Below are 12,540 nucleotides of genomic sequence, written 5' to 3'. Positions count from 1 at the left end.
CCACAGCCTGTCATGCTGACCAGCACTGTCTCCTTGTGCACCCGTCTGTTGTCTCTGGTCTTGTACTTTGCTTGGAAGCTCTCTGGGGCAGCTACCATCTGTTCGTTCTGTGTTTGTGCAGCGCCAAGCACAACTGGGTCCTGGCCCGTGACTGGGGCTGCAAGTATGAGGATGATACAAATAAATAATACTAAGCCACGTCCTTGGCATTCCCTCCGGGTGGTGGGGAAGGATTATTATCCCCAGTGTGGAGGTGAGGAATTTGGACACAAAAATTATTGCCCAAACTTTCAAGAGTGGCCTCTAATTTGGGGTGCCCAAGTTGGGACCCCCTGGGGCCTGATTGGCAGCGGGGCTGGGCACTTGGACCTCTGAACAGCAGGCATGGGGGAGGTCCCCGAAGCTGGGCACACAAAAATCTGTGACCGCTTCTGCAAAACGTGGCCCTTGCCCAAGTACCCACAGCTGAGCCAGGTGCAGACCTGGGCACCAAACCCAGAGAAGTCCTAGTCTCCTGCTCTAACCACTAGACCTGTAAAAGTTTATAACGCTTATAGAGAGAAGAAAACGCACCCTGTTAGTGGGAATCGAAATCAACACCACACAGTGCCACCCATCCATACGAGAAACCAGGGCCAGCTGCGGACGGGCAGGCGAGCGAGCAGGGCAGTCATCCTGGGCCCAACTTCCAAGGGTGCTGCCACACTGCTGTGCCACTTGGCTTTTTAATTTTTTTTTCTCCATTCTGATTGGAGCAAAAGTAACTGGCCACTCTGATTGGCCGGCTGTTTTTTTTTATTATTATTATTTTGCTTTGCTGATTGGCCGGATGTGGTTGGTTTATTTTTGCTCAGCTGCCAGTGTTCAGCAAAATGGACAGGGCCACTCCTGAGGGAGATCAGTGATTTCTCTGATACTCAACATACACGCCCCTTCCCCTCAGGGGATCCAAGTCTCTTCTCTGTAGTCGGTAGCCTGCTACAGAGTGACAGTCCCCAGCACCAGCTCAGAGCACCACAGCTGACCAGTGCTGTGTGATGGGGCAAATGCCAGCAGGACTGCACGCCCAGCAGTAACTCACGCCGATCTGGGGGCTTCCATGGGCTCCCCGTGGGGACATCGGTGACCACCGCTAGGCAAAGGCTTCGGGCTGCAGTTATGGAAAGAAAGCCCCCATCCCAGCCCTGTCCCAGGAAACCCCCCTTTCTGTCTACACCCAGCGATTGAGCTCCCTCTCCCCTCCACTGTCTGTTTCGGGGCGCCCAGTGTCCTGCCCACCCTTCCAGACGGGAGTCCCTCGGCCAGAGCCACAAGGTGGAAAAGGTCGCTGAGCTGAGCGACATCCAGTATGAGCACTATGGTCATTTTCCAGGGGACACACAAAGATTTGGGTCGATGGCTCTAAGCACCGTCTATATGAAAACGGGTCTGGGAAGTGCAGACACATCTACATAGCTCAGGATCTTCCTCAGACCCTTCCTGGACTTCACGCCCACGGCTGCCCCCGGTGACCCAGGCCTGGGATTCACAGCTCATCCAACAGACTGGTGAGAAGCGCACTGAGCTCCGCACGGGGTCAGCATCAGTTCCAGCACCCCTGGGCTTCCTCGGAGGTCCCTCACCCAAGCACGGACCCAGCCTAACCTGGCTTAGCTCGGGAGACCTGAGGAGAGCCAGGTGAAGTGGCCCTCAGTGAAGGCACCTATCCCACCCCTGGCCTGCATCCGATTCCACAGTCACTGGACTTCCAGTTCCCCCATTAGCCTTACCTGGTGGCCGTCCTCTGGGACAAAGCCCTTGGTGGCAGCAAGGGCGGTCGGCTTGGCAGGGGGGGCACCTTGAGGGAGTGGGGCTTAGTCTCCAGCTGGTGGCGTTTCACTGGCAAAGGGGGCAGCGGTGGTTTCCCCTTCCCTTCAGGGACCGCTAGCCCCAGAGAGAGCTTGTCTCTGGCTGGCAGCGGAGCAGGCAGCGGAGGGGCAAAGTCAGCGAAGGAGGGCAGTTCGGAGCGACAGGGGACAGCAGGGGACAGTTCAGCAGAGACAGGAGGCGATGCTGAGGAGAACTTGATGGGAGGGCGACACCCCAGTCTTGGGGGGATGGGTGGGGGCACCTGGCTGAGGCAGGCAGTGTTCCCCATCTCCATGAGAAGAGGAGACTTTCTGCTGGCTGGCGTGGTCGAGTCACCTTTGAGCTCCGGCTCTGCCCGGGCGGTCACGGCATCTGTGCTGACCCGGAAAATGTTGCGTTTCTTGGGGACTGGCCTCCTTGCTGCCACCACAGGCCCCTCCGTGCCTGGTGGAGCCTCCATGAAGGCCTTCTGGAGGCCAAAGAGGATGCGCTTGCGATGGCCTGGCAGCAAGATCCCGATCTGAGTCAGCGCCTCATCCGTCAGGTTCCTGCAGTCCGACACCTTGCAGAGGTCATTCTTCTCAAAGCTCTCCAAGTACTGGTCCAGGTGAAGGGCTCTGAGCCATTCAGCCACAAGCAAGGACGCCCCTTCCTCCATCGTGGGACGGGGGAGCTCCACCTCAGTTCATTTCTCCACCACGTGGTGAGCTTCAAAATGGCGTCCGCACCTAGAAGGAAACAAAGAGCTCGTTAGAATGTGCAGGCATCAGAGCATCAAATAGGGAGGGGACAGAGGCCCAGTCTTGCCTCTCTTCCTTTGGCTGTTCCACAAAGCATCCCACTGAAATCCCATGAGATTGTTACCCCATTTTACAGAGGGGAAAACTGAGCCCCGGAGACGCTAAGACCAATATTTTCATGATACTGTCTAGATCGAAGTGGGCTGATTTTCAGACCAGGCTGTTCTATTCTATCCAGGTTCTTATATTGCCCTCATCAGCACAGCATCCAAGCACTTTAGCCCCCGTGAATGCCACAGAAGTCAATAGGAGCAGTGGACTGTCAGCACCTCTGAGAAAATCAAGCCACTCGTTTGGGTCCCTACTTGCAGCTTTAGGAGCCTCACTTCAGACAGCCAAACAAATCTAGCGGTTTGCCCCAAAGTCAACCACATCCAACGCCGATTAATTTCCCCAGAAAACCCAAGCCAACATGAACGTCACCTACAAACCCACAGAGCAGATCGGGAAACGAGGAAGCTCCCACCTTGGACTAAGTATCAGCAAAAATCACCCCTGAGAGCCAAGTGTGTTCGACTGAAATAGCCTCTCCAAAGGGAAGTGGCGGGAGATATACGGATATTAAAAGCTGGACTGGTGATGCAGTTGGGGAGAGACTGCAAGGAACACTCCTACGCTGGCTGGGCCACCTGCCCCAGTCTGGCTCTTCCATCTCTAACTCCTAATATTCCTATCAGGAGCACACGCGAAAGAGGCAGGAGGGGGTAAATATGGCACACTGGGGACCGGCACAAACACAACAGACATCAACCGCCCTGCGTACATGGGGACAAGGGGACATCCCATTCAGCAGCAGCAGAGGGGTGGCTGGATGGAAACCAACAGAGCAGGAACTGGTGCAATGTTGCGAGCGCCTCTGACGCCCAGAAAGTCAAGCCAGTGTCCTCACGAGGCCCAACGCTTCTCCGACTGAGAAACGCTCCTTTAACTCTGGCTCCTTGCTCGCAATGCCAAAACCTCAGCTGACCACAGAGCTGTTACAGCGTCAGAAGCAACACTGTAGTGAAAACGCTCTGACACGTTCCCCTGGTGTTATGTGGACCGGTGTGATCTGCTAGGTCACTCCAATCCTCAACTCTGGGAGCCAGCCTTGCCCTGCTCTGCTGTGAGAACCCCCACTCCTGGGCTGGTCATGCCCAGCCTCTGGCATGTAAACTGCTCCCAGCACACGAGTGAGCACTTTTGGCCAGAAGCTGCTTGGATTGTGCAAGCGAATGACACTAGCCAATATCTCCAGTCCCAGACACAACCTTAGGAACCTCCATCTTGCAGTGTCCAGTTATGCCCGCTGGATGCGGCAAGCTTATATGAGTTTGTCAATTTAACAAAGAAATTGATATGTCCCAGGCTTGTTATCCCAAGGGGAGTCTCTGACATGCTTTTCAAACCAAACGCACTGCTTCAGGTAGAATAATCAAACAGATTGACTTATAATCACTTAAAATCTAAACACAACAAGTCAGATTTGGTCAAATGAAATAAAAGCAAAACGCATTCTAAGCTGATCTAAGCTGATCTTAACACTTTCAATGCCCTTGCAAACTGAGATGCTTCTCACCACAGGCTGGCTGGTTGCTCTTCAGCCAGGCTCTCCCCTTTGATCAGCGCTTCAGTGGCTTGGTGGTGGTGCGTGTAGATGGAGGTGGAAGAGCATGGCAAACATCTCTCCCTTTTATCATGTTCTTCCTTCCCTCCTGGCTTTTCCCCCCACCCCTTCAGAGTCAGGTGAGCATTACCTCATTGTAGTCCCAAACTGACCAAGCGAAGGGGAGTGACTCACTCAAGAGTCCAACAGATCCTTTGCTGCTGCCTGGACCACTGTCCTTTGTTCCTGTGAGGCTGGGCTGGGTTTGTTCCATATGTGCCCTGATGAGGTGTGAACTGCCCCTCTGCTCCTGGAGAGTTTTGCCTGGGCTTGTTTTAAGCCATGAGGACACAATTTCAGCCTCATAACTACATACATGAAGTTACAACCTATAACATTACTATGACAACAATGCTCAGTGTATCATGAGCCTTCCGAAGACACCCGACATGACAAACTTTGCACTGGATACCACACAATCATAAGGATGAACATGGGGGTGCAGGGTGTTCCCCCAAGGTACCGAGTGTCACACCCTCATCATGTTGTTTGCTGTGGGATAGCCCGTCCAGAGAAAGATCTTCCATCCTTCAAGGTGCTACCCTGCTAGCATGGTTCCTTGACACACACACACAGTTCAGAGAAATCTCCCCAAATCTCTTATTAATTATCAATATTATTATTTTTTATTTGTATTCTCGTAGCACCTTGGTGCCCCAGTCATGAACCACGGTGCTAGGGGCTGTACTAGAACTAAGAGATGGTCTCTGCCCACAAGAGCTTATAATCTAAGAGACAACAGATGGACACAGCCAGTCAGAGAGGGGAAACAATGAGACACTGTTAGTCTACAGGATGGGCAGGGAGTCGCAGCACACCACATGCCTGACCACCAGGGATCTCCTTGTTTTCCCTGATTAATTAAAAAAAAAAAAAAAAAGACCCATAAAATTCTGTGTTTTTCCATGATTAAAATGAAACGCTGAGCCTTAGTTTCCCTAGCCACAATCTATACAGGTATCAGTTGAACACAATGTTTTGTAGATATATTTACAACATTTAGACAAGTTGGAAGCCTACCACTGCCATCCATCATTAAAATAAAATAAAATAACTAGAATGATCCTGTCTCAGTGTATTGTTCCTCTACTGTTGTCAACAGTCCTTCTGTTTCAGCCGCATCTTCGTTTCTCATCATTTAGTTTATGTTTAGCACTTTCCATGGGTTCTACAATTCCCTGCCTTTGAACATAATCTGCTGCCTTGCTGCATACAGTACGGAGCAGCCCATTACCATCAACGTGAAATCTGTCCTTGCAAAACTCAGGGACACAGTCTTTAGGGGGGACTTTTAAAGTTTCCACCACCTTTTCATAACTTTGCTTACTCCTGTCTGGAGGCCAAAGTGAAATCTGAGATGCATTAAACCACAAACCCGCTGAGTAACTGCTCGATGCCGGAAGCAGTTTGTTGGAGTATGTTTAGCGATGTCAATTTAAAGCGTGTTCAAAAATCAACTACCCAAGGCGGAGGTTGCAAGCATTGAATAAGTGACACCGGTACTTTCAGTAAAATGTAGTGAATGGTTAATCTATGTTTTTATTTTTTCACAAACGGCAAAAAACTAAAGATTCTCTGTAAAAACGCAAATTCCGGGTTTTTCCGTGGCAAACGGATTTCTAGGATCCCTGCGGACCACTGTCCCGTTTTCCGTAGGCATCACGGCGAAGGAGAATTTTGTGGAGGGATTTGAAGGAGGACAGCGAGGGAGCTTTGCTAATGGAGACAGGGCGCTCCTCCCAAGCATGAGGGCAGAGGCGACACGTGTGGGGGGGGTCACATGGAGTGACACGCCTCTCCAGATCTCTGCCAGGGTGGGAGTCGAGCTGAGCACGGTGAAGGGGGATGTGCCTGGGAAAGGCACCAGCACCTACAGCTCTCGCTGAGCCCCGCTAGGGGGTGCCCAAAGCAGAGAAGAGAGACTGGCTGGCAGCACGGCTCCGCCAGAGTCCCATCCCTTGCCATGCCCCCATGTCCCATGCCCCCTGAGTCCCACCCCGTCCTCGCCCGCAGCCGCAGTCACCTGCTTGGCTGTCGGTGTCTGGAACCCATGCCTGCAGCGGGGAGGCGATGGAAGAAGAAAGTGGGGAAGGAGCTGTGAGGGGAGTGCGGGGAAGGTGGTGACAGCTTGCAGCGGGTGTGGAAAAGGGGCCAGAGGCAACGCATGGGGCGGTCACATCCTCCTCCCCCCCCACCCCCAAACCTTTAAATTGTGCTCCCCACCATCCAGAGTTACCAGTTGTCTCTGTGTGAGGGGCAGCAGGGGAGAAAGCAGAAAGGGGCTTACTTGAAATTTTAACAATGGGCAGAGGAGGCTGCCTCATGGGCTGAGGGGAAGCACCACCCAACAGCTACAGCAAAGGGGACCTGCTAGGTAGGGTGGGGAGTCACTAGGAAGAGCCTTGCTGCGATAGAGACGGGGGGGAGCCAGGGGAGAGGTGCAAAGAGAGGGGTGATACGGTCAAAGCGGCAGCCTAGGAAGACAACCCTAGGAAGAATGGATCCAAGCAGGGCACGGTTGTATTTGTCAAGGCCAGGGAGAAGGAAGTGGCAGTAATGATGAGAGGCTAGATAAGCGTTCTAGCTGCAAGATTTAGACATCGCCAGGAGGTGAGGACCTAGAGAAAGGTGCAAGGCCCAGGTGGTGGTGTCCATAGCACTCGAGAAAGTAGGTAGCAGGAAGGTTTTTTTGTGGGGGTTGGGGCGGGGAGGGAGGTTCCAGAGCTCTGTCTGAGCCATGTTTTGCTTGAGCTGATGGCTACACAGCAAGGAGACATCAGAGAGACAGACCAGGATTTTAGTTTGGACAGAAGGAGTCAGGCGTGGAGCACAGAGGTAGATCTGTGAGTGGACAGCAGAGGAACGGGTTTTGAATTTGTGCTTGTGGATGAGATTGCCCGGAAATAAGGTGTAGAGGGAGAAGCGAAGTTATGTTTTCTGATCATATACAAAGAAGAAGGGCCATCAGCTAATGATGTCAGAGTGGTGGGAGACTCATTAGTGTCCGGAGCACAGCAGCTAGCTAACGAGGTGACTGAGGTGAATGGAATTCATTAGCGAGCCCAGCATGTTGCTGCCGTATAACGCAAGAAGACTCCTGCTTTGTATTTTAGCCACTGCTGATGCCTCGTGAAAAGCAATCAAAGTTGGAACGGTTTAAACTGAATCAGGTAACCCACAATCCATTCTTTAATCTGCTGGGAGGTGGTCTGTTCTAACGGGTTCTCAGCACCTCTGAAATGCAGCCACCTCTGGGGTGCCTGCCAAATGGTGCCTCACAACACTGCTAAACAGGGAGAGGGAAATTCCAACCAAGGATACCGGGACAAAACCTCTGCTCTTAAGAGTAACAAGGCATGGTTAACGCCCCCACAGAGCAGACAGGCCTGAGGTTCTTCAGGCTGCCTCCTGCTCTAACACACAGATTAACCGTCTCAGAAGGAAGATGGTCTGAGCTGACCATGCTAAGATTTTAACCTGCAGTTGCAGGGAGTTAAAATATTTCAAACCAAAGCTCAAGCATCCGAACCACACCTCCGACACGCTGCAAGAAAGAGCATGTGGAAGGGAAGAAGGAAGGAAGTGCAGGTAACTTTCTTATCCTCCCTTAGATAGGGGAACTAATAGGGGAGTTTCTCAAGGACTGGAATGACACTCTCAGGTTGAGCTGTCTGAGGCTGGTGGTTAATAGATTATCCACCCTGACCCTCAGCACCTGTGCAGAGAGAAATAGTTCCCTTAGACAGCTCGCTCCTGGAGCTGACGAAAAGGGAAGAGGTTAGAGTGGTGGAGGCTGATCTTCCCCTCTTACCAACATCACTCAATCAGTGGAGGTCAATCAGCTTAACACTGAGCAAGAAGAGAATCCAGGCACCACGTTCTCTCAGCCAACAAGCCAGCTGGCGGGACGTGAGCACGCTGTTACATGGGATTTGCCATCCTGGCTTAGATTCTTGCTCCATCCAAACTGTAATCCACCCTGCTGCGATGGGTTCTGAGAAAGGCAAGAAAACTGAAATGGCCTCACCCTCCTGCCTCAGGAGAGGACATGTTCTCACCCGACTCCCGCATAGGCCAAGATCTCATTCTCCAAAGCATGAGACTCGATCACACTGACCACCTTAGCTTGCACAGCTACACATGCTCCATAGCGAAGGCAAGCAATCGGGACCAGAGACCACCCTCAGTTACACCGTGGAGTGGAGTGGAGTGACTCCATGTTTCCACCAGCGCCCTGGAGACTACAGATTGTATCAAAGAAGAACCAGCCGAATGAAGGAAAGCACAAGATGATTTCAACATCACTCCCCCACTCAGCCTCCCAAAGGGCGTAACACTCCCAGCTAGAGACCCTAACACTCCTTGTGAGGTGGAAGAGGGCAGAGTACACAGCAGGGCTGCATCTAATTAAACCAAAAAGAGCAGAATTCATGCTCTTCAGCGGGAACAGAGTATGAGTATGTCTGTATTTCTATCTTCACAGAGCCCGCTGCAGGGAGGGCTCCAAAGTCCCTTCTCACCTGGGTTAGAGAAGTCTGGGAGCAGCCCTGGAGCAGCCAGAGAACTGGGAAAGACTTGGACAAACAGGAGGGACACCAAAGGGAAATGTCCTTATACCAAAGGTACAGGATCACTGTGAACTGGCTAATGTTGCCACTGGCTACGCCGCAGTCAGAGACCTATGCAAAATACAGCCTGGTGTTAATCAGTCATGCAGAGCCAGGAGTCCTTTCACGCGCACAGGAAAACAGTAAGATCTGGAAGTTTTGGGATGTCTGAGACAAACACTGTGGTGGAGATCATAGAACATCAGGGTTGGAAGGGACCTCAGGAGGTCATCTAGTGCAACCCCCTGCTCAAAGCAGGACCAATCCCCAATTTTTGCCCCAGATCCCTAAATGGGGCCCTCAAGGATTGAACTCACAACCCGGATTTTAGCAGGCCAATGCTCAAACCACTGAGCTATTCCTCCCACCCTAATACTTAAGACAATATGGAGCAGGGTTCAAATCACCTAATTAAATTAAAGAAATCAATCTCAAAGGGGGGACTTTTCCAAGCAGGACAGTCTTTGACTCCCCAGGTACTTTACACTCTCCCTGGAGCCTTCGTTGCAGCATTCTGACAGATTTGTAAGATGTCTCTCCTTGTTTTGTTTGGGTGCCGGTGACATTATGAGTGTAATATAACCTCTCCTTGAGAGGTGACAGGGCCAGAAGGAGTTAATTAACTCAGGTTTCAGAGTAACAGCCGTGTTAGTCTGTATTCGCAAAAAGAAAAGGAGGACTTGTGGCACCTTAGAGACTAACCAATTTATTTGAGCATAAGCTTTCGTGAGCTACAGCTCACTTCATCGGATGCATCCGATGAAGTGAGCTGTAGCTCACGAAAGCTTATGCTCAAATAAATTGGTTAGTCTCTAAGGTGCCACAAGTACTCCTTTCTTAATTAAGTCACAGACTGACCAAACCCATGGCCAAATTTTAAAGACTGGTTAGGAAGATATGTAAATGAACAGAGCTTTGAAATGCAAGCTGGCATTGTTAGCGATGGAAGGGTAGATATTTGCTCAGGTCTTGTGATGTAAGCAAACGAGTCTTGTCTATTGCTATTGCTTTAATTCAAAGATCAAAAAAGGAGTATTAATATTTAGGAAGGCACTTGAGTGAAACAGTATTATTGTCTAGATGTCTCTCTGAAGGTTGTGGTAACCTGCATCTGAACTATTTAATGGATAAAATTACCCTGTGCTAATTGCCATTATGTTGGGAGTTAAGCCGATTGTTTTCTCAGGCCAAAAGGCTGCTGGAAATGTATAAAAACCCTGGTACACGATCCTTCTTCATCTCAAATTTGCTCTGGGTTTCAAGAAGGGGAAACCCTAACCCATGAGCATTGAGATCCCCAGTCACTGGCTGGAGTCACCCTGAATATGGACATTGGACTATAACCTATGGCCTATTTCTAAAAGGACTTTTGGTAGCTACAAACTCATCTCTGCTATGTATCTGAACCTCAGGAATTGAATTCAAGTCGGTATGTATACTGATCTTTTAACCAACTCTCTTTTCTTTTAAAATAAATTTTATCTTAGTTAATAAGAATTGGCTGTAAGCGTGTATTTGGGGTAAGATCTAAGTTATAATTGGACCTGGGTGTGTGGCTGATCCTTTGGGGCTGGAAGAACCTTTTCGTTTCTAGGATGAGATAAGATTTTCAGTAATCGTCATCATATCTGACATGTGTGTCTGGAGGGAGGCCTGAGGCTGGGGAACTGCCTTGAAGGGAACTGCACAGTTTGGGCTTCTGAGTAACCAGTGAGATAAGGTAAATCAGAGGCTGTTTTGGGCTGGTTTGATAAATCTGAGTATTGGAATATCCACCAGTTTTGGGGTTTGTCTGCCCCATTTTGTTTGCAGTTCACCCTGAGTCTCAACAGATACCAATTTGAAATGTCCCTGCAGGCTACACAGCAAGGAAAAGCCCCAGCGCAGCGTCATTGCTAGGTCAGGGTGGAGAATTCAAAATACAAACCATTGTTGTTTGGCTTGTTCATCATCATAGGATTCCATTTAGGGTGGATTGAAAATTTTCCAGGAACATCAGGGTTTTGATGGAAAATTGGGTTCTCGACTCAATGATTTTTTTATTTCTTTTGTGAAAAGTGACAGCTTCCCATGGAAAAGCCCAGTTTTTCCACCCAAAAGAATTCCTAAAACCAAACTATTTTGGCCAAAAACAGAGAGACTTTGATTTTGAAGTGTTACTGCAGAGCCTCACAGACGTGGTTTAGCTGGACAGTCCATGGGACTCCTGGCAGTTCCACGGTTAGGAAACGCAGTTGAACGACTTGGATTCTAACTTAATTGCATTTGCGTGTGAGATGCAATACAGAAGCTGGATGGGGGGCACATCCAAACTCCCTGTTTATTCGAGGAACTCAACTCTCTTAAACCATTGACTCAACTGTTGGTAGGCCACGTCTACATTTCCGGCACTGCCACTGTGCCACGGTCGCACCGCAGCAGAGACACGTGGCTTCTTCCAGCTACGGAAGGGGTTTTTCTATCCGTGCCAGCACTCCAGCTCTCCGAGCGGCGGTAACTAGGTAGATGGACGAACTCTTCCGTTGAGCTACCCACGTCTACACCAGAGTGAGGTCGCCATAGCCACGTTGCTGAGAGGTGTGAATTTTTCACAGTCCTGTGTACCGTAACTATGTCAACCAAACTTTTAAGGGTACATCAGGCTTTCTTATTAGGCCAGGAAAGCTTTGCCAGAACTGCTGGCCTCAGGGGAATCCACCCTTCGTCACACAATGGCACTAAACAACCAGGAACCATTTCGCCTTGTAATTAATGCAGCTAGACTAGAAAGGTCTGGAAGACAGAAGTGGCAAATCAGTGCAGTTCGCTATGGACAATCATCACACACCTGGTATACATCTAGCAGAAGGGGAGGTATGCAGCAGATTTGACCCACCGGCATGTAGGCCATCTGGAGATCACAGCAGCAGGGTTAGGGAGGAGTCATTACACAAAGTAAAACTATTTCCCCATGTTTATCCCCCCGCCCCCCTTCCTCACACGTTCTTGTTAACTGCTGGAAATGGCCCTGTCAAGGTTCCTCCCCCACTCTGAACTCTAGGGTACAGATGTGGGGACCTGCATGAAAAACCTCCTAAGCTTATCTTTACCAGCTTAGGTCAAAACTTCCCCAAGGTACAAAATATTACCCCCGTTATCCTTGGAATGGCCGCTACCACCACCAAACTAATACTGGTTACTGGGGAAGAGCTGTTTGGACGCGTCCTTCCCCCCAAAATACTTCCCAAAACCTTGCACCCCACTTCCTGGACAAGGTTTGGTAAAAAGCCTCACCAATTTGCCTAGGTGACTACAGACCCAGACCCTTGGATCTTAAGAACAATGAACAATCCTCCCAACACTTGCACCCCCCCTTTCCTGGGAAATGTTGGATAAAAACCCTCACCAATTTGCATAGGTGACCACAAACCCAAACCCTTGGATCTGAGAACAATGAAAAAGCATTCAGTGTTTTACAAGAAGACTTTTAATAAAAAATAGAAGTAAATAGAAATAAAGAAATCCCCCTGTAAAATCAGGATGGTATATATCTTACAGGGTAATTAGATTCAAAAACATAGAGAACCCCTCTAGGCAAAACCTTAAGTTACAAAAAAGATACACAGACAGAAATAGTTATTCTATTCAGCACAATTCTTTT

General features: G+C 49.9%; 1 protein-coding gene across 2 annotated transcripts in view; it reads right to left on the bottom strand.

The window, feature by feature from the left end:
* The window catches only part of ARAP1 (ArfGAP with RhoGAP domain, ankyrin repeat and PH domain 1), a 228,506-nt gene that overhangs the window by 125,390 nt on the left and 90,576 nt on the right, over nucleotides 1-12,540 (bottom strand). For both annotated transcript variants that reach the window (XM_084630993.1, XM_084630992.1), the window contains exon 2: nucleotides 1,770-2,576. In XM_084630993.1, coding sequence (XP_084487119.1) covers nucleotides 1,770-2,506 — 737 coding nt within the window. In that variant the 5' untranslated portion in view covers nucleotides 2,507-2,576. The remainder of the gene's footprint in view (nucleotides 1-1,769; nucleotides 2,577-12,540) is intronic.

The sequence above is a fragment of the Lepidochelys olivacea genome (genome assembly GCF_965140295.1).
Source record: "Lepidochelys olivacea isolate rLepOli2 genome assembly, chromosome: 1".
In the NCBI taxonomy this organism is placed as follows: domain Eukaryota; kingdom Metazoa; phylum Chordata; order Testudines; family Cheloniidae; genus Lepidochelys; species Lepidochelys olivacea.
This window is presented reverse-complemented; position numbering and strand designations above follow the sequence as displayed.